The sequence below is a fragment of the Delphinus delphis genome, chromosome 7 (assembly GCF_949987515.2).
Source record: "Delphinus delphis chromosome 7, mDelDel1.2, whole genome shotgun sequence".
Taxonomy (NCBI): domain Eukaryota; kingdom Metazoa; phylum Chordata; class Mammalia; order Artiodactyla; family Delphinidae; genus Delphinus; species Delphinus delphis.
Window position 1 is genome coordinate 38,387,972 of NC_082689.1, and position 27,775 is coordinate 38,415,746.

At 36.3% G+C, this 27,775-nt stretch overlaps 1 protein-coding gene across 4 annotated transcripts in view; it reads left to right on the forward strand.

Moving 5' to 3' along the window:
- GTF3C3 (general transcription factor IIIC subunit 3) overlaps positions 1-23,725 on the forward strand; it is a 30,736-nt gene extending 7,011 nt beyond the window's left edge. For 2 of the 4 annotated variants that reach the window (XM_060016377.1, XM_060016376.1), the window contains exons 5-18: positions 952-1,143; positions 1,660-1,825; positions 5,311-5,458; positions 6,001-6,100; positions 6,912-7,015; positions 7,973-8,144; positions 10,446-10,648; positions 10,994-11,095; positions 11,738-11,873; positions 13,674-13,911; positions 14,490-14,680; positions 18,718-18,842; positions 20,582-20,734; positions 22,127-23,538. In XM_060016377.1, the coding sequence (XP_059872360.1) occupies positions 952-1,143; positions 1,660-1,825; positions 5,311-5,458; positions 6,001-6,100; positions 6,912-7,015; positions 7,973-8,144; positions 10,446-10,648; positions 10,994-11,095; positions 11,738-11,873; positions 13,674-13,911; positions 14,490-14,680; positions 18,718-18,842; positions 20,582-20,734; positions 22,127-22,249 (2,153 nt within the window). In that variant the 3' untranslated portion in view covers positions 22,250-23,538. Of the gene's footprint in view, positions 1-951; positions 1,144-1,659; positions 1,826-5,310; positions 5,459-6,000; positions 6,101-6,911; positions 7,016-7,972; positions 8,145-10,445; positions 10,649-10,993; positions 11,096-11,737; positions 11,874-13,673; positions 13,912-14,489; positions 14,681-18,717; positions 18,843-20,581; positions 20,735-22,126; positions 23,539-23,591 lie in introns of those variants that run through there. The other 2 variants (XM_060016378.1, XM_060016379.1) reach the window with 2 other exon arrangements.
- Positions 23,726-27,775: the final 4,050 nt, after the last annotated feature.

The following is a 27,775-nucleotide window of genomic DNA, read 5'->3' on the forward strand; positions in this document are numbered from 1 at the left end:
AGATTAATCGAATTTTTTCCTTTAGGATATTTTGTTTGGTTCCTACTTTCAGTATTATCTGTTCCTTTATTTGTTTATAATTGTTTATTTTGACAATTACCTTTGATTTTAATCACTTGTGATCTTAGAACCTCAATTCAAAAACATTATTTCAGAAATGTGGATTAACCTTTCACTTTGATAATCTGGATTTAGGTGCTACTTATGTATCTTCTGTCCATTAATCCCATACTCCTTCCGTGTGGAAGCCGGATTGTGAAGATTTAACCCCACTGATATGGCTGATGCTCATTAGGATGAACTTGCTGAGTTAGTGAGCCTTGTTTAGCCTTAGCAAAGGGGGATTTTCTTGAAGGGGGCATGGTAGAGAGTAGGGTTTTTCATGAAATTACACCTGCTTACAGAAAAGAGTATCTTAAAAATGTGAAAATATACTAAAGCAAATATAATCTGTTTATTCTTTTTTTATAAATAAATTTATTTTATTTATTTATTTTGGCTGCATTGGGTCTTCGTTGCTGTGTGCAGGCTTTCTCTAGTTGCGGCAAACGTTGCGGTGTGCAGGCCTCTCATCGCAGTGGCTTCTCTTGTTGCGGAGCACGGGCTCTAGGCGCGCAGGCTTCCGTAGTTGTGGCTCGCGGGCTCTAGAGCACAGGCTCAGTAGTTTGTGGCGCATGGGCTTAGTTGCTCTGCAGCATGTAGGATCTTCCCAGACCAGGGCTCGAACCCATGTCCCCTGCATTGGCATGTGGATTCTTAACCACTGCGCCACCAGGGAATCCCCTCTACTGTTTATTCTAAATTCCATTAAGTGGTTTGTATAATTCTGCTCAAGTTATTTAAAAAGTTTAAATATTAGAGAAAGGATCCACAATGTGAAACATGGAATTGACATCAGCTCAAGCCTCTTCCCTCAACCAATGGAATTTTTTTTTTTCATATTCATTATAGCTCCTTTGGCTTATGAGCCATTTTCTACTCTTGCTATGATATATGAGGACCAAGGTGACATGGAGAAATCACTGCAGTTTGAGTTGATTGCTGCACATTTAAATCCCAGTGACACTGAAGAATGGGTTAGATTGGCAGAAATGTCCCTGGAACAAGACAATATTAAGCAGGCTATTTTTTGCTACACAAAAGGTAATAAAAGTGTTTTTCTCATTTCCTTTGATAAAATGATATATAATAGGTTTTTTGATCACTGTACTTGCTCTTCTGGGGTGATGTTAGCTGAAATATATTTATTCCTTATATTCTGTTATACCAGAGGTAAGTATTTGGGCTCCCTGTATTTTCATGTTTATCAGCAACTTTCTTTATATTGTGAGCTAATATTTGCACAAAAGTTGGTTGAAGAACAGGACCTTCAGTTTCCCACCAAGATCAGTGTTGGTTCTAAGCTGTTCCTTGAGGGTTAATATTAGACTTCAGTGACCAAATGGAGATTAATATGGAGATTTCAGGTTCTATTTGGTCTTAGATCAAGCCTAGTCTAGAGTTCCTGTGAAGGTAGATTTATTCCAGAATAACCCACTTGGTTGTATTGGAGAATTAGTTTAGAGTGTTTAATAGATTTTCTGAAAAGAAGGTGGGTCACACCCAGGTACCATGAACCCCTTTTTATGATATTATTTATATTCCTTTTTTTCTTTTTAGCACTTAAATATGAACCTACTAATGTCCGTTATCTGTGGGAGCGATCAAGCCTTTATGAACAGATGGGAGATCACAAAATGGCAATGGATGGTTATAGGCGTATTTTAAACCTTTTGTCTCCGTCTGATGGAGAACGATTTATGCAGTTGTCCAGAGATATGGCAAAGTAAGTTCAAAGTGAAATATATATAAGTGCCCTCATTAATCATCTTACTTTAGAAATCAAAGCATATATTTGATGTGAATATACTTTTTATTGAGGTTCAGTGAAGTGTTTTGCTTCTTGTATTTCATATTGTGCTTAAATATAGAGGTTTTCCCCCCCAGTACTTTTCTGTTTCCAAGTCAACTGTGTGATTGTTTAGAAAAATTTGGATATATGATTATCTTTCACATGCTCAGAAGTTTAAAAATGGAGCATGTTCTGAAACGATGACGAGGTTCCCAGGTTTTCATAATTTAGTTGAAGTTAGGTACATTTGCACTAATATTAAATTATTGCAAATGTGCTATTGAAATGTTTGTGCTCTGAGATCTTCTTTAATCGTTTTGTCTTGAGCCTGTACTAGAATAACTTTTTTTTTTTTTTTTTTTTTGCGGTATGTGGGTCTCTCACTGTTGTGGCCTCTCCCATTGCGGAGCGCAGGCTCCGGACACGCAGGCTCAACGGCCATGGCTCACAGGCCCAGCCGCTCCACGGCATGTGGGATCCTCCCGCACCGGGGCACGAACCCATGTCCCCTGCATCGGCAGGCGGACTCTCAGCCACTGCGCCACCAGGGAAGCCCTAGAATAACATTTTAAGATGAACATTTTTCTTTAGATTTGGCACATGCTACTGACTCTGGTATATATTTTATTCTAAAATATGCCCAACTACATTCTCTTCTCTGATATGCTGTGCAGCAAAACAAAGCAGGGAACATTCTGGCTACATAATGCCTTGTATGCTTTCTCTTCTAGGATGTCTACTATTTCAGCCTAGGATTAACCATGTTAATCTATGATCTGGGTATTTTAGGTTAACCCTGTTAATTCCATGGCCATTGTCATGAAGATGCTTAGTCGTGAGATCACTCACTGTGCTTCAGAGATGGGCTATGTAGGAATACTGGAAGTGTTGTTAGGAAATTTGTTGAGGGGAGGCAACCCTTAATCGATCCCTGATGTATATGATGAACTTTGAGGATCTTCCCAGGTTACTTTCTTTTAGTCAGATCTTTGGCTGTCATACCGGTTAGCCCAGTAGGCTTCTACTTTATGAATTGTTAGATGGCCTGTGAGAGTAAATTTGTTTTCCACTTGTATTTATAATCGTGTCAGGAAAGGGTGGTAATGAACAGTTCTGCCACTGCCATAGAAGTCTTTCCTACATGGAATTCTGTTACTGTAACTTCTGATTGATTAGACTTTCTCTCAGTCCCTACTTTCCCTCCGGAAATAATTATTGAATATAAATTAGGTATTAGGTAGGCACTGTACAGGGCACCAGGAGATTCAGTATTGAATGAGTTTTACAATTTCCTGCTGTTTTGGAGCTTACATTCTAGTTGGGGGAGACATGTCAGATGTTGGTTAAGTGATACTAAGAAAGATGAAGCAGGGAAGAGAGATAAATTGAGGAATAGGAGTGAGTTATTTTAAATAGGGGGATTAGAGAAGGACTTAATTCTTTATGTTATGGTCATACTGACCTGAAAGTGAACTGAAGGAGATACGGGAATAGATATTAGGGAAGAGTATTATAGGCAAAGGAAATGGCAAGCACAAAGGTATGCTCAGGGAACAACATGGAAGCTGAGGGTTTAGGGGGAGCGCCGGAAGGGGTAATGTTAGAGAGGTATCAGGAAAAGATCCCTCGGCCCTTGTGGGTCATTATAAGGTCTCTGACTTTTAATCTGAATGAGTTTGGAAACCATTGGAAGTTTTTGAGTAGAAGAGTGACTTGATCTGACTTAAATTTTAAATGCATCAATTTTGGCTGCTCTTTTGAGAATAGATTGAGTAATGGTAAGGATAGAGCAGGGGGAACAGTTAGGAAATTATTGTAGTAATTCATGGAAGGGATAATGTAGCTTGGACCAGGGTAAAAGCCGTAGGAGGTGGTAAGAAATAACCAGATTCTGGCTGTATTTTGGAGGCTGAGCTCTAAGGATTTTCTGATGTATTGGGTATGAGGGAAGGGGTGTGTGTGTGTGTGTGTGTGTGAGAGAGAGAGAGAGAGATGGGGGAGGGGCAGGAGGAGGGGAAACAGAAGGAAAGAGTTCTGAGAACTAAACCCTGAGGCACTACAGTGTTTAGAAGTCAGGACGATGAGGAAGAAACAGCAGGGAGGCTGTAAGGAAATGGACAGTGAACTTGGAGGAAACTAGGAGAACATGATATTCTAGAATTTTTTACTGGAGGGATGACCATCTGTGTGAAATACTGCAAGTAGATCACATAAAATGAGGACTAAGTATGAACATTGGAGATGGGTTGGGGGAGTCTGGGGGATAGGCAGCTCTTTGGAGAAATTTACTAGGGGAGCAGAAGAATGGGGAGGTAATTGGAATGGGTTGTAGGGACAAGAGACAATTTTTAAGTTGGGAAAAATTACAGTATATTTGTATTCAGGTGGGAATGATCTACAACCAAGGGACATATTGAAGATTCATGAGAGAAGGGACAATTGCTTGATTGATATCCTTGAATAGATTGGAGGGAATGGGATCTAGTTGAGGGTTGGCCTTATGATAAAAGGAGAAGGCAGAAGATATGGCCATGGGTATGGGTAGGTAGTAGTAGGTAGATGTGTTGGGAGTATGTGGGATGTCTGATTTGATTCTCTTTGTAAAATAAGAAGTGAGGTCATCAGCTGAGAGTGAGGATGGGAGACTTGTGGGTTTGGAGAGGAGAAGATGTGAAATAGCTGTCTGGGTCCTTGAGGTCTTGCTACCCCACAGACCGGAAGCATTTGTATTACCTGAGAGCCTGTCACAAATGTAGAATCTCAACCCTGCCCCAGCACTACTGGATCAGAGTATGCCTTTTTATAAGATTCCCAGTTGACTTGTGTGCACATTCAAGTTTGAGAAGTACTGGACTGGTAACTGTAGTAAGATTGCTGACCAGCACCATGGGCCCACTTGAGGCTAGTGGTCATTAATTTAGAGTTTAGTGAGCGTGGGCAGCTGGGCAGCTGGTGGTGAAGGCATATTTGGATTAACTAGGGTTGGAGTTTTATCAGGTGATTTTGTTAAAGGGAGAGAGGAGCAGGAGAAATGAGATGTGCAATGGAGTAATTATAATGTTGGATCACAGAGAAGGAGGAAACTGAGGACAGGAAGGGTGCAGAGACAGTGAAAAAAATGGTAGGATCAATGCTTTGTAGATCCCATTGAGGTAGGAAAGTTGTTGGTATTGCATTACAGAGGAAGTGAGCTAGAATGATATGAAGTAGCTTTGGGAGACTGAGATGCTTAATGTTATGAAATTACACATTTTTCTCTGGATCAGCTCTGATTATGATTTTAAAGAAGAGTTTTTTTCCTCCTCCCAAACTTTAAGAAGATGAAAATCATAGTTAATAGTTAGAGGGTCTGTGTAAGAAAATGAATTTTATAATCTGAATTAAATAAGCTCTCATCCATTTTGCCATTATTTTTTTAGGAGTTACTATGAAGCCAATGATGTTATTTCAGCTATTAACATAATTGAAGAAGCTTTCTCAAAGCACCAGGGCCTAGTCTCCATGGAAGATGTTAACATTGCAGCTGAACTATACATTTCTAATAAACAATATGACAAAGCTTTGGAGGTAGGAACACTTATGTGTTTCTCTGTTAGGTTTTGAACATGTTTCTGTGTTCTAGAAATTCTTACAAATTGATAATTCCCCATTTTAGTTATATATATTAAATTACTTATATTTTAAATTATATATTTAAAGTCTGTATGGGCACATTTAGATTTTATAATAGTCCTGTATGAAATATAAAATGTAGTTGCCATATAATAAAAGCTATTGCCGTTATCATAGGTACTAGATATGTCTGTCTTTCAGGGTAGCAGGACTCAGCAGCCAGACTGATTGCTATGATTCATTTCTTAATCTGTTGGGAAAATTAGATTGGTTTGATATAGAGAAATTATGTATTTTCAGTTAAGCATTAGTTAATATGATATAAAAATGTTAATATTTCACAGTGGTTCCCTATTTTAAAGAGACATACTGTTGCTTTTTATAGCCTATTTATGTTTTGTAAGGATTATTTGAATTAACTACAAATCTTTGCATTGTGAAAAGGTTTTTCATACATACCTATCGTATTATTTACTTTTCTTCCCCCATTCTTTTAGGTAATTACAGATTTTTCTGGAATTGTGCTAGAAAAAAAAACTACAGAAGAAGGCACTTCAGAAGAGAATAAAAGTTGTAGTTTCCTCTGCATAGGAGAGTGTGCGTAATCCTCTCTTGTTCATAATGTGGCATTTTGAAATTGATAGTTAGTGTCCTCATAACAAGTTTTCCCAAGGAGCAATTTTCGTAACAGAGATTCCATATCTTTTTCTTGTGAGTATTCACTCACAGGTAATCTTTTTTTAAAAAAAAAAAAAGTGTTTTCAGTCCCTTTTATTTCTCAATACATCCATTTGAACTTGGCATTTGTCATTGACCCAGGGTCCTGATAGTGCTATGTGAAAAAACGAATGAATTACCGAGCAACTTATCAAAAACCTTTAGAACTGAAACAGTTTACTTTTCAAAAAGGGCTTAAAATGCTCTCTACTAATTTATTTCAAACTTAAGCATTGAAAAAATTCTACTTGAAACATAAGCATGGGCATAAAATGCTACTTCAGACTTAAGCACACTATTTTACTTTATCCCTTTCTCAGCCTCTTTGTAGTGAAGACTAAAAAGAGGCTTTTGGATTCAAGAAGAAAAAGAGAAAGTTCATGTATCCGTATTTGTCACTTTTGTTTTTTAGTTCTTTGTAGTTTTGATAGAAGGTGTGGGAGTTTATGTAGCTTTTCAGTAAACGGTTAAGGTATTAGGAAAAGAATAGGAAGGATAATTGCTACTAAAGGACAGACCGAAAGAGGTGTAAGAACCTAGAACTAGAGTTGGCCAAACTTAGAATTGACTGTAGAGTCATTTGCTTTGAGTGAAGTAAATGAGATCTTGCATAGAAGGTACAGTTTGCTTCATTTGCCCCACTTTCTAAGATTACATATAGGAACTTTTTATCTGTCTGTCTAATCCACAGCTGGTGAGAATGTTTCCTGCACTATACCGGATGGTGTGCCAATAGATATCACAGTGAAGTTGATGGTCTGCCTTGTACATCTCAACATCCTTGAACCACTTAATGTAAGTAACATTAAGATTTGTACTTAAGATACTTTAGATCAAATCTACAATGTTTAGATAACAAGAAATTTTAAGTTGACCCTAGATTTCATATTAATAACCAGGAAGTCACAGTAAACATCAGATTATTTTGTGTGAATGTCTTTTAAAAGCTAAGTGTTTGGAAATGGGCTTATGATAATTTGTTGTTCTTTTAAAATGAGAATAATCCAGAGATCAGAGTGTGGGATTGGGCCTTTTAGACAATTGGCAGTTTCTGACAGCTGTTCTCTTTTGCCGACTTTGGACTAAGTATATTATTGAATAAAAAAATGTATTGGGCATCTACTTTGCAGACCTTAGGATAAAGTGTTGAATATAATATACAAATCCCTGTCCTCATGGATCTTTTGTTTTAATGGGATTAGATAATAAAATAAATACATAAAATATAGGATGTTAGTTGGTGATCAGTGCTCTGGAGAAAAATCAGAGAAGAATAAGGAATACTGGGGTGAGAGGAGTTACAATTTTATTAAATTGGTCAAGAAGAGCCTCCCCTGAAAAGTGACATTTGAATAATGACGCGAAGGAAGTGACGAAGTAAGCCAGGCAGGAACCGGAGGGAACAGCTTTCCAGAAAATCAGCAAACACAGAGGCCCTGAGGCCTGGGCGTTACTGACTTGCCAGAGGAAGAGCACAGCAGGTCAGTGTTGCCCTAGCTCCTGCAATGCCTGTCTTGTAACAGGCCTTCGGAAGCAGTGTGCTGAATGAGTGAATGACGGCAGTATGAATTCTTTTTAATAGAGACTCAGAAATGAATTTAAAAAGTGATTATTTAAACCTGTTTTTATTAAGCCTTTCTCCTCTTAGATTTGCCTCAGATAACTTGTATATATGTTAAAAAGAGAGATATAAGTAGATGAGCGTATTTGTAATGACTGTTTGACTTCCGGCTGTTAATTGTTGGGGTCTAGCCTCTCTTGACAACACTCGTGGAACAGAATCCCGAAGACATGGGAGACCTCTATCTCGATGTTGCTGAAGCTTTTCTGGATGTTGGTGAATATAATTCTGCACTTCCCCTCCTTAGTGCGCTAGTCTGCTCTGAAAGATATAACCTCGCAGTGGTTTGGCTTCGGCATGCAGGTAATACTTTTTTGTAGGAAGGAGAAGTTTTAATCACATAAGCAGGCAAGAACTTATTTCCCCAAGATGGTAATAATTATTATAAAATGTTAATGTCTTAGTGAAAGTATTTCTGGTTTCAGGGCAGTTTTTTGAAAGTCAGTATTTTAAGTTGTCTTGGTTTACTGCTAAGTGATTTTCCCTCACTAATATATTGGAGGAATGATTCACTTAATGGTACCAGAGTGAAGTAGAAAGACTAACATATCCCTGTTAAAAATACCTTAAATACCTGTCTTTTACCTGTCTTAACCACAGGCTCTGGTTTCTAGTAATAGATTGTCAGACTTGGGCTGCAATCTAATTTTTGAAGAGCTTTTAAGGATTTATATTTAATGTTATTTTGAGGAAAAAAAAAAGTTAATATATTTTCAATGTTCTTTGAGCTGAAAATATGCTCAAGATTGGATTTTACATGTCATTTTATTTCATTGCATCTAAATCCACAGTAATCTGAAATAAATCATTCAGAGTAGGAAAAGCAGCTTGGGAAAAACAACTAAATCTCTTACAGAAATGTATGAAAGCCAAAAATATTCTCACAGGATTTCCTATTGAATCAACATAAGAGATGCATTAAAGTTTGAATAGTCTTTGTTTCCAATATTGCATGATGGCAGAAAGTTTTAATATTTTCTTAAAATATTACATAATGGCAGAAAATCCTCTATAACTACAGTAGCATTGATTGATATTCTGGGATATTTTGACACATATCACAGATATGAAATGGCAAAGAGAGCACTTAATGATTAAGATAGCACGTTACTATTTGGATGAGTGAACATGAATACAAATGTAATACCATCATAAAAAGTTACATTATTTGTAGGTTTTGAATTTTAAAGACATGAGCCGGGAATTGAAGTTTTTATTGCCTTCCATAAGGCTGTGGTATTTATACTGCTCCTGTTACTAACAGTAGACATTTTTAAATCCTCTTTAATTATGATCGTGATACTGATACATGCTTTTTCCATGTTGAGCCTGTGTAGCTTGAGATAAGTGGAAGGTAAAACCTCAGAATCATCTAAAAATCATAAAGAAATTTGGAACAGTAGGTAAGAAAGATCATTAGAGGAATTTAATGCTTGTAACATAATAACAAAATATCTTTTAAAGTGAGAAGTGAAAAATAATGAGAAATTCCATCACGATGATCCATCCACATTTAGTAGTCTTCCTTTATTACCAAAGTTTAACCTAAAGATAGTGATCAGGAGATATTTGAGAAATCTGAGATTTGAGAAAACAATTGGAGGCAAAATACCATCTTATAGGAGATCATTGCAGTGAAAAGGAAAGCGGTGAAAGGGCTTAGATTAGTGAGTGCTGTGGCTATTAGGGTGGAAAGAAGAAATGCTTACCAGGAATTCATCTTCAAGTTCAAATGATAGGACTTAATGATTGATTGGCATAAAGTGTGAGGAATAAGGCCCAGTAGCCTCACTTCTGAGAACTTATCCTGAGGAAATAATTGAGTGAGGTGAGGGGAGGTGGTTTATATTGGAGATCACAAAACTCAGGAGCCTGGCACGTAACAAAAGTGAATAAAGTAGGTAAGTGAGAGGCCCAGGGCAGGGTGAGACGCCCGTCTGAAGGGTGCTGCTGTTTCTCAGCTGGCTGATGCACCAAGTGGGAATGAAGGGACTCGCTGTGGCCAAATCCAGATTTTTCAAAAGAATCCAGTAACTTGGATTTCATAAAAAATCCTAGCTTTTAAGAATGTAGACAATTCACTGTTTTTAACAGCACTGTGGCCTAACAAAGCATATCTGTAGGTTACACTGGTCTGCCCGTTTGTGAACTCTGGCATATATACATGAAGATATTTACTGTGGTGTTATTTATTAGAGTAAAAATTTGGGATAACCTAAATGTCAAATAATATGGTTAAGTAAATAAGCAATTTAATTGAATATTATAATCAGTCAGAATGCCAGTGAAGGCATGGGAAAATGTTGAAAGCATAATAGTAAGTGAATAAATCAGAATACCAAATTGTGTGTGTATGTGTGTGTGTGTGTGTGTGTGTGTATATATATATATATATATATATATAAAATATATACTGATTACATCCTTGTAGCATAGATAGAGATTAAAAGGGATAATTGTTTTAAAGTACTGGAAGTATGCATATATTTCTTTCTTGTTATAATTTGTTTGTATTGCTATAATTTCTTTTAAAATGGAGAAATAATTTTGGCCCGCTTACAAATCTGTAGTTCATATTAATGCTTTATTTTAACATCATTTTAGAATGCTTAAAGGCCTTAGGCTATATGGAGCGTGCTGCCGAAAGCTATGGCAAAGTGGTTGATCTGGCCCCCCTCCATTTGGATGCAAGAATTTCACTTTCCACCCTTCAGCAGCAGCTGGGCCGTCCTGAGAAAGCTCTGGAAGCTCTGGAGCCAATGTATGATCCAGATACTTTAGCACAAGATGCAAATGCAGCACAGCAGGTAGGCCATGTAACATAGAAAGAAGTTTTTCTCGGTGGATTATGTTTCAGAACTTTTTCCTCTGTTAAGGATGTCCCTACAGCTTATATCCAAGTTTTATTTTAGTGTATTAAATTCAGTGTTCTTGAAAAAGTGATTTTGAGTCTTAAGTTACAGCAACTTAACATTATGATTGTTAATGTTATAATTTATAGTTTCTAAAACATTGGATTTTAATTATTGTGAGAGATCATAAAGCAAATGTTCTTAAGGTTTGGTTTCTAAGACAAAACTTTTCTATGCAAACAAAACAATTTACAACAAAGGAATCTTGTCACACTTATTATCATGTGCTTATTTACTTAGGAACTGAAGTTGCTGCTTCAACGTTCTACTCTATTGTTTTCACAAGGCAAAATGTATGGTTATGTGGATACCTTGCTTACCATGTTAGCCATGCTTTTAAGGGTAGGTAATGATCTTTCTTTATATTAGCCTTGTTGACTTTTTAAATGTTTAGAATTTGGTTTAAACATAGATTATAGCCATTTCGTAACTCTCTTTTACTCTGTTAAACTCAAACTTTTTAAAGTGAAAGTCAGATAAAAGAAGACTTAGAGATTAATGGTATATAATTGAAAGTTCTACATGAAAGTGTAAACTTTACTATAGATTGTACAATAAAATCTTTGCTAGTACATATTTAGAAAAATGAGAACCATCATGGTATCAGTTATTGGCTCTGTAGACACTGCCACGTGCCAAAATTGTTCACTTTGCAAAAATGTTTTCCGGATATGACATCCTTTCTGAGTCTGGCTTTTTTGCAGGGAGGTGGCTGTGTGTGTGTGTGTGTGTGTGTGTGTGTGTTATAAACTTAATATGAATTGCTTTCTTTTTCCTTACTAAGGTGTGTAGTGTGACCCAGATTGCTTTGTTAAGGAAAAAATAAGTCTATTCATTCTCTTCTAGGCGTTTATATACACAATGACTGGTCTTTTTTTTGCCTTACTAAAGAAGCTTTCAGGCACACCTGTGACACTTGTTTCCCATAGATTTTCTCTAAAAAATTATGTGACTAAAAAATCTCATTTATCATCTTTAATTCAGGTAGCAATGAATAGAGCCCAAGTCTGTTTGATATCTAGTTCCAAATCTGGAGAGAGGCATCTCTACCTTATTAAAGTGTCAAGAGACAAAATATCAGACAACAATGACCAAGAGTCAGCAAATTGTGATGCAAAAGGTAATTACCTTCATTTGCTTTGTTGCACAAAACTTGGCTGAGTTGGAAAAAAAAAACTCATGAAGTAATACTTGACAATAATCTAATTGAAAATATACCCTTTTTGAATAAAATGATATTTTCTAATCTAGATCCCTCAGGTAAAATAAACTCTTTTGGTGTTTTTAAAAAAGAAAGAAAGTCTATACGTAAATACTACAGTTTAAAAAAATTAAAAGGCAAGCGTCTGCTTAGATCCTTCTGTGAAAAAACTAAAACAATCTTTTAATTTTGACTTTTTAAGAGGAAAATATACCCTATTTTAAGAAATTTGTGATGATTAGATGATAATACAGATTGCTTTGTCTAGTCACTTCAATTACATATATTCCATTCTCTGTTAAACTTATTTTTGACAAATGTAGCAATAGTCATAAAAAGTCTGAAAATAAGTTGCTTTGACCCAATCTCAAGTCATGTGACTTTGCAAGCCATCTATTTTTAGCTGAAAAAGGATCAAGTATGTTGGGTGAGGTTATTAGTCAGAGAACTTTGGAAGAGACCTAGGCTATAAACTAGAGATATCAATCTAGCAGAAAATTTTTTCATTGTTAATCAGGTCCACAGATACTAATTAAATCATTGTTTACTGACATGGCAGTATGCAATGGACAGGGTTTTAGAATCCAGAAGAGCTGAATCTCTGTTAAGCACAATATAAGGACATAAGCAAGATGTTGCGGGGGAAGAGAGTCAGAGGATAGGGTGGACTCAACTGCTCACAATCTAGCCTCAGAGCCCTGCCATCTCTCCAGTTTATTGATTCTGGGCTTATCCCAGTGGCTTCTGCCTCTGCACACATTATTTTGGACTGTTTCCTTAACATATTTTTCTCTGTATCTGACCCAGGCTGTTTTCTCTTTCAGTATTTCCTCATTTCAGGTCCATTGTTGGTTTTTCTTAAGCTCATAAGATTTTTGTTTTGTCAGTTAGTTTCATCATGGTGGGGATCACATTACACCAGTGCATCATGGTAGGATTATCTACAGCTCTTTATGTTACATGCATCTTTGTACTGATTTTTTTCACTCAACATTTTCTCATGTTCTGTTCTCTTTGTAGCTGTTATATTTAAGGAGTGTGTAATATGCATTGGATAGCAGTTCCATAATTTAATCATTTCCCTATTATTTTTTGATTATATGGTTGCTTTTGACAATTTTCTTTTCTAAATAATACCATAGTGAGCATCCTCATGCCTATAGATTTAACCATATTTCTGAGTAGTTGTTTAGGATAGATTCCCAGGAAGAGAATTACTGGATCAAAGACAGTAAAAAAAATTTTATGGCTTTTGGTATTTTTCAAGGGCTATAAAGGGAGGTTTCTTACAGACAAATAAGAGAAGATTTGTTAAGTATGAATTTGAAGTCCTTTGCTTAGCAAATATTTGAATGCCTTGTAGGTGTAGAATCCCGTATCTGACCTCAATCATGGAAAGCACACTCGCTCTGGAGGAGCATATATTCTAGCTAGCACTGAGAAACACAAATGAAATAGCTGGACTTTACAATCAGAAATGAGAATTACCTAGGACTGCAGGTTGTTAGGCAGGCAGAGCAGAGGGGGGTCATGTTGAGGGAGTGGAAACAAGCAGCTCCCTCCTTCTCATCATTGTCAGAAGAATGTTGGCAAGAATTCAGTCCCATAGGGCCATGGTTATTAAATTTAACCATAAAATTGGTCATGTGAATTTTCTTTCTAATACTCTTATTTCTGGAAGTGCAGTGTCCTAACTGATTTTCATTGGTCTCATTTTAGCAATATTTGCTGTACTCACGAGTGTTTTGACAAAAGATGACTGGTGGAACCTTCTTTTGAAGGCCATATACTCCTTATGTGACCTATCCCGATTTCAGGAGGCTGAGTTACTTGTGGATTCTTCATTGGAATATTACTCATTTTATGAGGACAGGCCAAAACGCAAAGAGCTAGAATACTTTGGTCTCTCTGCTGCAATTCTGGACAAAAATTTCAGAAAGGCATATAACTATATCAGGTGATTTTCCAATAACTTATTTTAATTAGATTCTTTGATGGAGCATGTATATTTACTTTGACGTAGTTTCTCATGTCCAGGATTTAATAAGCTGTTTTATTTCAACTCTTGTCACTTACAGATTAATTTGTTCATTGATGATTCTCAGAAGCAGTATATGAGAGCATGCATTCTCATTTACTTAACCTCTTGTGCCTCAGTCTCCCCATTTATTGTGATAAAACAGGCATCATAATATTACCACCTTATAGGATTACTGTGAGAGTTAAGTGAGTTGTCGTATGTAACACCTTTTAACAATGTCTGATATACATTATTATTATGCAGTGTTCATTGTTCTGCAGCTATGAGAGTGGGCTGGGAGAGAAAAGGTGAAACTTAAACCTCTTGATTCTGTTTTGTGGTTTAAAAGTTTTGTTGAAAAGCAGAAACAAGATGTAGAAGCACTACATCCCCCTTGTTGGGGGCGGTGCATTTCAGTGTTGGTGGGACACCACTGAAAGGTTTCAATCTTAAAAATCAGGAAGATTTTTCTTTTTACATTATTTTTTACCCTCACCCTCTTTCTGCAATTTTAGGATAATGGTAATGGAAAATGTCAATAAACCCCAGCTCTGGAACATTTTCAATCAAGTTACCATGCATTCCCAAGATGTACGACATCACCGCTTTTGTCTCCGTTTAATGCTGAAAAACCCAGATAATCATGCCCTGTGTGTCTTGAATGGACACAATGCATTCGTATCTGGTAGTTTTAAGCATGCACTTGGTGAGTGTCCTGGCATATGACTTTGTCTCTTTCCCTCTGCCTTGGTTTCTTTATCTCTGAAATGGAGATAATAATTGGACCTACCCTGTAGATTATTGTGGAAATTAAATGAGTTAATATAAAGTACTTAAAATAATGCCTGGCACATATAGTAAGTGGCTATAAGTGTTCTCAGTAACTATAATAATTAATATTTATTTTTCTTATGATGCTTTGGTTTCAAAAGATTAAAGTAGGTTTTTAAAGTAGGACTTTGTTTTTTTGAATGGTTTTTTTAATTAATTAATTTTGGCTGTGTTGGGTCTTCGTTGCTGCATGTGGGCTTTCTCTAGTTGCAGCAAACGGGGACTGCTCTTCGTTGCGGTGCATGGGTTTCTCATTGCAGTGGCTTTTCTTTGTTGTGGAGCACAGGCTTCAGTAGTTGTGGCATGCGGGCTCAGTAGTTGTGGCTCACAGGCTCTAGAGTACAGGCTCGGTAGTTGTGGCACACGGGCTTAGTTGCTCTGCGGCACGTGGGATCTTCCCGGACCAGGACTCAAACCTGTGTCGCCTGCATTGGCAGGTGGATTCTGAACCACTGCGCCACCAGGGAAGTCCGAAAATAGGTCTTTAAAACTCAACAACTCTCCCTGCTGAGGCTTGTTCGTTCTCAAAATAATTTTCATTAATTATGGGTGCTTTGCTACCTGATTTTAATTTGCTATAGTAACAAAGAGGAACTTAAGATTTGCCGATAGTTCACTCCTTTAGGACTGTGGTCCCGAACCTTTTTGGCACCAGGGACCAGTTTCATAGAAGACAGTTTTCCCACGGACCAGGGGTGGGGTTGGGTGGAGGGGGGTGGGGGTGGGGATGATTTGGGATGATTCCAGTACATTACATTTATTGTGCACTTTATTTCTATCATTATTACATTGTGATGTATAATGAAGTAATTATACAAATCACCATAATGCAGAATCAGTGGGAACCCTGAGCTTGTTTTTGCTCGCCACTCACTGATATTGTTTTGATATGAGTCTGCATCAGTTGATTTATTATGGTCTCTGTGTAGTCAAACCTCTCTGCTAATGATAATCAGTATTTGCAGCCGCTCCCCAGCGCTAGCATCACTACCTCAGCTCCACCTCAGATCATCAGCGATTATATTCTCATAAGGAGCATGCAACCTAGACCCCTCGCATGCACAGTTCACAGTAGGGTTCGCGCTCCTATGAGAATCTAATGCTGCCACTGATTTGACAGGAGATGGAGCTCAGGCAGCAATGGGAGCGATGGGGAGTGGCTGTAAATACAGATGAAGCTTCACTTGCTCGCCTGCCGCTCACCTCCTGCTGTGTGGCCCGGGTCCTAACAGGCCATGGACGGGTTGGGGATGCCTGCTTTAGGAGACAAGTCTTTTTTTTTTTTTCCTTTTATTTATTTATTTACTTACTTATTTACATATACATATATCTCTTCTTTTTCAAATTTTTTTCCCATTTAGGTTATTACAGAATTTTTTAAAAAAATATTTCTTTGTTTTATTTATTTATTTTTCTTTTTTCTTTTTTTGGCTGCATTCGGTCTTAGCTGTGGCACATGGGCTCTGCGTTGTGGTGTGCGGGCTTCTCTCTAGTTGTGGTGCATAGGCTCCAGGGCATGTGGGCTCTGTAGTTTGTGGCACACAGGCTCTCTCGTTGAGGTGTGCGAGCCCAGTGGTTGTGGCGCATGGGCTTATTTGCCGCACAGCATGTGTGGGATCTTAGTACCCTGACCAGGGATCGAACCCACGTTCCCTGCATTGGAAGGCGGATTCTTTACCACTGGACCACCAGGGAAGTCCCCTATTACAGAATATTGAGTAGAGTTCCCTGTGCTATACAGTAGGTCCATGTTGGGTATCTGTTTCAAATATAGTAGTGTGTATATGTCAATCCCAAAGTCTCAATTTCTGCTTTGGTACCCTAAGTTTGTTTTCAAAGTCTGTGAGTCTGTTTCTGTTTTGTAAATACGTTCATTTGTATCTTTTTTTTTTAGATTCCACATATAAGCAATATCATATGATATTTGTCTTTCTGTGTCTGACTTACTTAGTATGATAATCTCTAGGTCCATCCATGTTGCTGCAAATGGCATTATTTCATTCTTTTTAAAGGCTGAGTAATATTCCATTGATATGTACCACATCTTTATCCATTCATCTGTCAGTGGACATTCAGGTTGCTTCCGTGTCTTGGCTATTGTAAACAGCGCTGCAATGAACGTTAGGGTGCATGTATCTTTCCAAACATGGTTTTCTCCAGATATGTGCCCGGGAGCGGGATTGCTGGATCATATGGTAGTTCTATTTTTAGTTTTTTAAGGAATCTCCTTATTGTTCTACATAGTGGCTGCACCAATTTACATTCCCACCAAGAGTGTAGGAGGGTTCCCTTTTCTCCACACCCTCTTCAGCATTTATTGTTTGTAGACTTTTTTGATGATGGTCATTCTGACTGGTGGGAGACAAGTCTTTATATTAAGATTTATTTACGTAGCTCTTACTAATTCTAATTAAACTCAGGGAAAATTTAATCATTTATAGGAAATTTCTGTAATAAGGAATCAGGAGCACACAAGTAGAAAAATACCTAACCAAAAGTTTAGGTGAGACATGTATCTCCTGCTGCCTGAAAGCTAGTGTTGCCAAGTTCACTTCTGAATATACTGTGATTTTGGCTGTTTAATACTTTCATGTTTCTTTGTGTATGGCTGCTGTTTTTATAGTTGTTCAGCCAGTAATCTTGAACATCAGACACTGAAACTTTCCTTCATTGTGTATGTTTTTTTGGAATTGTTAGTTTAATATTAAGAAAATATAAAATAGAGATTTTATTTTATTTTCCTATATTTAGAAACTTTTACACTACACAAAAATAGGAAGTCCAAACGGCAGGCTACCATCTGTGCTGCTAAAGAGATTTTACAGTGCTGTGCCTTCTGGAATAGAAGTTTTCTTATCTATATGATAAATTAGAGATCATACATTTATAAGAAAAATTTGCTTAAATTCCTCTGTCTCATACAGTTAGGCATTTGATATGAGACAATTATATATATAGAATACATGGAATTCACAAAACCATGAATTCTTATTTTATTATTAGATACATTTAGCTCTTCTCAAGAAAAACAAAGTAGTTGCTATGTTTGGGAAAATAATACCCATAACCTAAAAAACAAAACAAAACTATGTTTCTTTTTCTCACCTCCATGATCCATCACATTTGAATTTATAAGATAGGTCTCAATTAATTTTATGAAAGAATTCACCAAAAGACATATTCCCCCATTGGCTTTAAAAAGATTTAAGGTCATAAGATATATTTATGATCACAATTGATACATTGTTTATTTTGGAAGTACTGTTCTACATGGAAATGTCTTAACTGTACCTTAAAAAAGTTACTTTTATACTCATATTTAATCTTCATGGTCAGGATATACTCATGGGTAAATCCTTCTAATTTTGTTATATGTTATATATTATTTTAAAATTCAAATTAATGTGCACCTGGTTGATATTTTTAAATTTTAATTAATTAATTTTTGCCCGTGTTGGATCTTCGTTGCTGCGCGCAGGCCTTCTCTAGTTGCGGCAAGCAGGAGCTGCTCTTCACTGCAGTGTGCGGACTTCTTATTGCGTTGGCTTCTCTTTGTTGTTGAGCATGGGATCTAGGCGCGCAGGCTTCAGTAGTTGTGGCACACGGGCTCAGTAGTTGTGGCTCAGGGGGTCTAGAGCACAGGCTCAGTAGTTATGGTGCACAGGCCTAGTTCTCCGCCACATGCGGGATCTACCCAGACCAGGACTCAAATCCGCGTCCCCTGCATTGGCAGGCAGGTTCTTAACCACTGTGCCACCAGGGAGGTCACTGGTTGATATTTTAAAATGTACTCCTTGCATATGTTAAAGTAACAGTAACGTTTGTTTACCTTAAAATATATTAGAGTAAGTGTTGAAGAAATAAGGAACTATGTTTTTGTCCCACCATCTGACATCACTGTTCATTTTTCAGGACAGTATGTGCAGGCCTTTCGCAGCCATCCCCATGAACCTCTCTACAGCCTCTGTATAGGCCTAACCTTTATTCACATGGCATCTCAGAAGTATGTATTAAAGAGACATGCTCTTATTGTGCAGGTAATTCATTTGGATTCCTCATTACTTGATTTTATGTTCTTTAAAAATGAATATACTTAATGCTTTTGTTACTCTGCTTCAAAAGTAGCACCTGCTTAGCGCACATGTTGGGAGTACCCAACACCTATCCCTATGTTCAGCACTCATGGACCAACATCTAGGGCTACTCCTGGCTAAGACTTATGCAACCATGTAGAAAAGGGTGCGCAGCCAGATCATAAATGAAGACGACACAGGCAGAATCTTAAGGAACCCTGTGCAGACTTCCTTATATTCTGGAGCCTCAGAGGCTTCCAGCCTTCTAGGTCCTTAAGATTTTTTAATTAATTTAAAAAATATAATAATATATACATACAATAAGGTATGAATACGTGCCTGTGTGACTGTTTCCTTACATCATCACCACAATGTGCTCTGTTAAAGTCTTTTTAGTTCGTAAAGCAGTTTGAAATTACCTTTTTGTTTTCTTGTTTACTTTTTTACATAACTTGTCTCCTCTAGTAAAAATATAAACTCCAAGAGATCAGAGATCTTATCTGTCTTGTACACCCCTGTATCCTCAACACTTTTGCTTCTATTTCAATTTTTATGTTTATATATTTGATGCATGTATATACCTGTTTTTTAAGTAGTTAGGAAAGGAAAGAAAACGTTCTCTCTCAGATTTTTGTCTTTAAATTTCTCATTTTTAAATAAGAAGATAAGATATTTCTGAGATTGTCTGCTGTTACTTAACAGAGAACCATGTTTTTCAGTGGAGTAGAGGTCATATTCATGTACTCAAATGGGTTCATTTATTGTGCAGAAAGTATGATTTGTTTACTGAGCATAATTTTTATTCCTAGAATGTATTAATTCTAAAGAATTCCTTAATTTTTATTATTAATTTATGAAGGAAAATTTGTGACCATTTATTACATAGCAGATCACCCAGGAAATTTGCATTTTATTTTCTGTACGTACAAATTAGTTGACTTACTCTTAACTCAGGTAATATATTTATTTAATTACTTACATCAGATACTTGCACCTTGCAACTTGAAGCTTTCCGTGCATGATAAAAGTTGAAGCTGCATTAAAGGGGAAAGTGAATACAAAAAGAAGTGAAGAAGCAAGTTGCTTTTTGGACACTGTGACACACAGGGAGCCTGCATCATTACAGTTAGGCTCTGAAATAATCAGTTTCTCCATAAAACTATTGAGTCAGAAGTTTTCAGAGGGGAAAAAAAGCAAGTTTTTTAAGGTTAAGAGGTTATTAAGGTTCTGAGAGGTATATAAAGGGTACCATTTACCCAGAAAGGTTAGATATGCTCAAGTGAGTTTGCTCATGAGGATGAAACTTTCTGAATTGTCATTGTAAGGGCTTGGATTTTATATTTTTGTCAAGCTTTTAGACATGTATCTCAAACCTAAAATTTTACTGGCCTCTAATGCCACAAAAGCCAACTTGAAACCATAAAAATATATATTCTGTGTGCTTATAGATTACAGATCTTTAACAGCTAGTTGTAACACTTGGCTTTGTTTTCTATGAATTCTTTTGTCTTTAGTTTAAAAAAATCTCTCTTCTACACCTTCAGAAGAGATATTGACTATATTGTGATATGACACTACACCACAGGCATATATTCTTTTAGGGTGGCACTGTCTTTCTGAAAAAGAAGGTTTGTATTCCTGTACCTGGCACATACTGTCAAACGAGTGAACGATTGAATTATTTATCTTTTTCTTTTTGGTAGGGCTTTTCCTTTCTTAATCGATACCTCAGTCTACGTGGGCCTTGCCAGGAATCATTCTACAATTTGGGCCGTGGCCTTCACCAACTGGGGCTGATTCACCTTGCAATCCACTATTATCAGAAGGCCCTGGAGCTCCCTCCATTCATGGTAGAGGTATTGTATGATTTACTCTAAAAACTGAGGAGTCACCTCATTTCATCTGTAGATAAGTACAGTTAGCTCAGTGTAGTGGTCCAGACAGTGAAATTAATTGTAGCTTATATATTAAAATATATTTTCCCTTTATTGAATGCACTTATTTAATTATGTTCAGCAACAAGTAATTCTTTGATATCCTGGCCTTAATGACCTGATCAGCAACCATGTGGCCATATATGACTTCTGGTTATGGCCATTTCAGTTATCCTAAGATAGCCCCTGTGGTTAACAGGTGTGAGATGGTAGACAGGAAGCCTGAATATTGAGTAATGTAGCCATTATTCATTTCCAAGTTCAAAAGTGTAACTAACATACTTCTTTATAAAAATGAAAGACCAATATAAATGCAGTTTTGTTTAAGATAATGTAATGTAGGGTGAAGTGTTGCCAATACTATGATAGTCTGTATTTAAAGCCTGATTTTTAATTTCTGAAGGAAAGTATGTTTTCACAGTTAATTTTTTTAAGTTGCACTCATAATCCCCACATTCCCTCACAACTGTCTTCTATTACCCTTGTTCAACTTTAGCCGTTAAGCAAATGAATACATATTCTTACAGTTATGCTGATGAAATACATACACTTTTGTGTTCTTCATTTCATAAGTACTTTATGTATTGCTCCTTAAGCTTTATAGGTATCATTTTTCATTGTTGCAGATGTTTTTTCAGTTGACTACAAAATTTTGCATGGGGAAGATTAGGAACATAGATCTAATCTATTCCATTGAGTTCATTGCTTTGTTATTTAAGTAGAAAAAAAGGTAATAACACTTATAAGGTAATCATAATCAATTTGGTGTATGCCCTCCTAGACCTATTCTTTATATGCCTTTCTGTTATATAGTACAGGTATTTTTTTCCCATCTGGTCATTTGTTTTATGATTTTTTTTTTGCATGCAGAAGTTTTACATTTTTTATGAAGTCATATCAATCTTTCTCTTTATAGTTTCTACTTTTGCTGTTATACTTAGAAGGGCCTTTCCTACCCAAGATTATATTGTTGTATTTTTCAACGGTATTTTTCTTTTATGGTTTCACTTTTTTACTCTTAAATCCAAATTCATCTACAGTTCATTCTGCCATGTCTTGCGGATGAAACTTTTTTCTTTAACTTATTGGTTACACATTTAAAAATATTTGATGATACAGTTACTGTAACAATTAACTGAATCAGCATTACCTAATAAAAATTTAAATCCAAGGTATATGTCTAGTTTTATAATTTTTTTTTAGTATTATGAATTTTAATAGTTTTTTGAACACTTACAAAACTATTTATTTGCCATAAAATTGTCCTGGTTGTCAGTTTGAAATATAACTCATTCATATATTTTTTCCCCCTAGGGTATGGAAGTTGACCAGTTAGACTTACGAAGAGATATTGCCTACAATTTGTCTCTCATATATCAGAACAGCGGGAATATTGGAATGGCTCAGAAGCTTTTATATACTTATTGTTCTATATAAAGCCCCTCAGCTGGGTAAGCAGCTTGGGCAGCTGCTGTGCATGGACCAGTATTTTCTGTCTCAGGGCTTATTATTAACCCAAAAATGGACATGATAATTTCAGAATTATCCGTGTATTTCATTTTTAATATATGATAATAATTTTTTGGTAGATATGCAAAATTATCATTCCTGCAAGAATTTTGTATTCGTCTGTCATTTTCCGTTACCATTTTTTGGTAAGTTGTCCCCCAAACTGAAATGGACAGTATTAGCCATTGAACCAGCATAGAGTTGAATACACTATTTTTTTCACACCATTTATTCATTTGTGTATTTAATACTGTATATTAAACACCTACTATGTTCCAGGCACTGTGATAGGTGTTTGGAATACAGTAGTGAGAAAGATATTACCTCTCAATACAGTTCTTTAAATACAGACCTTGAGCATATATTTATTTGAAAGAAATGTTTGCTACATTTCTACATATATCATTGTTGTCAGTCATCCATTTCTTAGTGCCCTGTTACTATTGCCATTAGTTTTTCAAATACATAGAAAAGGAGGTTGCTTAGTAGAGGAAAGATTGGGACTCTTACGTCAGCACAGTTATGTAATTCACTTAGTTCCTTGCAAACTTATTTTAAATGGTTATGTGGTAGGAAGACAAGTAATGGAGTTAATCTTTTACTTTTCACCTGCGTGTATCTTAGCCATAAAGACTGAGAGCTGGGAGGCTGGGCTTAATTCATAGCAAACTGCTCTGAGGGAAATACAAAAATGCATTATCAATGTTTGGCTTTCTGACCAAAAGAAAAAAGAAAAAAAGAAAAGGTGACTAGGTTCAATAGCCATGACCTGGTTTTCATTTCAAGATCACTAGGAGTGTAATAGGAAGACTAGGGAATTGTATATATGGAATAAGGTGTTACTGATGAAGTCGAAACAGATAAAAACCTTTTACTTATCTCAAATATTACATATTCTTGGATCTAAGATAACAGTACTTGTTAGATATACTTGGTTTAATAAGAGCTTTTTAGAGTTTCTTTTTAGGGGGAAACAAATACTATAATAAATGTACATGTGGATTATAAGACCCAGTCCAACTGTGGGAGGAAAACAAGTATGAGACGTAGGATGAAAGAAGTACAGTGGGGGCTTTTTAGGAATTCTTACCACTGTTTACACTGTATACATAACTTTGTAGTTGAGAAGCAGAATTTGTATGTAATAAGTAAATGTATGGTGCACTCTGTGTGTATGTGTGTGTATATATAGAATTTAAATAAACTTTATTTTTGTAATTAAAGTTGTTTCATATGCTTATATATATATTTTATTTCATGCCATTTGCAGGTAATAATAAAGCCGACTGTGATAGAGTGATCAGGTAGATTTGTGTCTTGGAATCCTGTGGAGTTGAGTACTCTGTGTTCAGAATTTCTCTCTTGAATTAAACTCACTGTGCTGTAACTCCAGTATCTGCTGAATAGCCTTGGAGGACACAATAAATCTCTCTAGCAGTCTTCTAAGAAAAAAAAGCTGATAATTGCATGAGTTTGTTTAACATTTAACATCATAACTACCATTTGCTGAGTGTTTTTACTATGCTACTGTGTTCTAAGTACAGTGCAGGATATTTTAGTTACATTAACTCTGATTCTGTCGGAGAATCACCTGCAAGGTAGGTGTTATTGTTGTTATGATCATCCCCATCTTATTTATGAGAGATTAAATACCATGTTCAGGATCACTAGCAAGCTACTCCTTGCTCAGAGATGTTCCTTTGGAGGAACATACTTGCTACAGTTCCGAGTAACAACATAAAAATTGAGCATAAATTTACTTTAGAAAGAAGAAGGAGATGAGCAGTTATTTTTTCTATCCTCCAGGCCTTCTGCCTATTTTTTTTAATTAAAAAAGTTTTCATTTTATTTTTTCTATTTTTTTAATTAAATTTTTATTTTATAGTTGATCTACAATGTTGTGTTTTAGGTGTACAGCAAAGTGATTCAGTTATACATATACATATATCCATTCTTTTTCAGATTCTTTTCTCATATACGTTATTAGAGAATATTGAGTACAGTTCTCTGTGCTATACAGTAGGTCCTTGTTGGTTATCTATTTTATATATAGTAGTGTGTATATGTTAATCCCAACTTCCTAATTTATCCCTCCTTTCCACACGTCCCCATTGGTAACTATAAGTTGGTTTTCAGAGTCTGTGAATCTGTTTTTGTTTTGTAAATAAGTTCATTTGTATCAGTTTTTTAGATTCCACATATAAGTGATATCATACGATATTTGTCTTTCTCTGTCTGATTTACTTCACTTAGTATGATCATCTCTAGGTCCATCCATTGTTGCTGCAAATGACATTATTTCATTCTTTTTTATGGCTGAGTAGTATTCCATTGTATATATGTACCACATCTTTATTCATTCCTATCAGTGGACATTTAGGTTGCTTCCATGTCTTGGCTGTTGTAAATAGTGCTGCAATGAACATTTGGGTATCCATATCTTTTTCAAACTACGGTTTTCTCCAGATATATGTCCAGGAGTGGGATTGCTGGATCATATGGTATTTCTGTTTTAGTTTTTTAACATACTTCCATACTGTTCTCCATAGTGGTTGTACCAGTTTACATTCCCACCCACAGTGTAGGAGGGTTCCCTTTTTCCCACACCCTCTCCAGCATTTATTGTTTGTACACTTTTTGATGATGGCCATTCTAACCAGTGTGAGGTGATACCTCATTGTAGTTTTGATTTGCAGTTCTCTAATAATAAGTGATGTTGAGCATCTTTTCATGTGCTTATTGGCCATCTGTATATCTTCTTTGAAGAAATGTCTATTTAGATCTTCTGCCCATTTTTTTGATTGGGTTGTTTGATATTGAGCTGCATGAGCCTTTTGTATATTTTGGAGATTAATCCTTTGTTGGTCGCATCATTTGCAAATTTTTTTTTCATAATATGGGTTGCCTTTTCATTTTGTTTATGGTTTCCTTTGCTATGCAAAAGCTTTTAAGTTTAGTTAGGTCCAATTTGTTTATTTTTGTTTATTTTTTTCATTACTATAGGAGGTGGATCCAAAATGATATTGCTATGATTTATGTCAAAGAGTGTCCTGCCTTTGACATAAATATGTCAAATTTGAAAATATGATTTATGTTGTCCTCTAAGAGCTTTATAGTATCCAGTCTTTTTTTAAAATTTATTTATTTTTTGGCTGTGCCACACAGCTTGTGGGATCTTAGTTCCCTGACGAAGGATCAAACCCGGGCCCTCAGTAGTGAGAGCACACAGTCCTAACCACTGAACTGCCAGGGAATTCCCTATATTATCCAGTCTTACATTTAGGTCTTTAATTCATTTTGAGTTTATTTTTGTGTATGGTGTTAGAGAATGTTCTAGTTTCATTCTTTTACATGTAGCTGTCCAGTTTTCCCAGCACCACTTATTGAAGAGACTGTCTTTTCTCCATTGTATTGTTGCCTCCTTTGTCATAGATGAATTGACCATAGGCACATGGATTTATTTCTGAACTTTCTATCCTGTTCCATTGATCTATAATTCTGTTTTTGTGCCAGTACCATACTGTTTTGATGACTGTAGCTTTGTAGTATAGTCAGAAGTCAGGGAGCCTGATTCCTTCAGCTTCATTTTTCCTTCTTGGGATTGCTTTGGCTATTTGGTGTCTTTTGTGTTTCCATACAAATTGTAAAATTTTTTATTCTAGTTCTGTGAAAAATGCCATGGGTAATTTGATAGGGATTGCATTGAATCTGTAGATTGCCTTGGTAGTATAGTCATTTTGACAATATTGATTCTTCCAATCCAAGAACATAGTATATTTTTCCATCTGTGCGATCTTCAGTTTCCTTCATCGGTGTCTAATAGTTTTCAGAGTACAGTTCTTTTGCCTCCTTAGGTAGGTTTATTACTAGGGCTTTTATTCTTTTGAATGCAATGGTAAATGGGATTGTTTCCTTAATTTCTCTTTCTGATCTTTCATTGTTAATGTATAGAAATGCAACAGATTTCTGTGTATTAGTTTTGTATCCTGTAACATTACTGAATTCATTGATGAGATCTAGTAGTTTTCTGGTAGCATCTTTAGGGTTTTCTATTTATAGGATTATGTCATCTGCAAACAGTGACAGTTTTACTTCTTCTTTTCCAATTTGGTTTCCTTTTATTTCTCTTTGTTCTCTGATTGTCATGGCTAGGACTTCCAAAACTATGTTGAATAAATGTGGTGAGTGTGGGCACCCTTGTCTTGTTCCTGATCTTAGAGGAAATGCTTCCAGCTTTTCATCACTGAATATGCTGTTAGCTGTAGGTTTGTCATATATGGCCTTTATTATGTTGAGGTAGGTTCCCTCTATGCCCACTTTCTGGAGAGTTTTTTTGTTTTATCATAAATCGGTGTTGAACTTTGTCAGAAGCTTTTTCTGCATCTATTGAGATGATCATATGATTTTTATTCTTCAATTTGTTGACGTGGTGTGTCATACTAATTGATTTTCAGATATTGAAAAATCCTTGCATCACTCAGATAAATCCGAATTGATCATGGTGTTTGATCCTTTAAACATATTGTTGGATTTGGTTTGCTAGTATTTTGTTGAGGATTTTTGCATCTTGTTCATCACTGATATTGGCTTGTAATTTTCTTTTTTGTGGTATCTTTGGTTTTGGTATCAGGGTGATGGTGGCCTCAAAGAATGAGTTTGGGAGTGTCCTTCCTCTGCAATTTTTTGGAATAGTTTCAGAAGGATAGGTGGTAACTCTCCTCTAGATGTATGATAGAATTCGCCTGTGACGCCATCTGGTCCTGGACTTTGTTTGTTGGGAGTTTTTTTGTTTTTGTTTTTGTTTTTTGCGGTATGCGGGCCTCTCAGTGTTTTGGCCTCTCCCGTTGCGGAGCACAGGCTCCGGACGCGCAGGCTCAGTGGCCATGGCTCACGGGCCCAGCTGCTCCGTGGCACGTGGGATCTTCCCAGACCGGGGCACGAACCCATGTCCCCTGCATTGGCAGGCGGACTCTCAACCACTGTGCCACCAGGGAAGCCCTGTTGGGAGTTTTTTAATCAGAGTTTTAATTTCAGTGCTTGTGATTGGTCTGTTCATATTTTCTGTTTCTTTCTGGTTCAGTCTTGGGAGATTATACCTTTCTAATAATTTGTCCATTTCTTCTAGGTTGTCCATTTTATTGGCATATAGTTGCTTGTAGTAGTCTCTTATGATCCTTTGTATTTCTGCGGTGTCTATTGTAACTTCTTTTTCATTTCTAATTTTATTGATTTGAGCCTTCTCCCTTTTTTTCTTGATGAGTCTGGCTAATGGTTTATCAATTTTGTTTATTTTTTTCAAAAACCAGCTTTTAGTTTCATTGATCTTTTCTATTTTCTTTGTTTCTCTTTCATTTATTTCTGCTCTGATCTTTATGATTTCTTTCCTTCTATTGATACTAACTTTGGGTTTTGTTTGTTCTTCTTTCTCTAGTTGCTTTTGGGGTAAGGTTAGGT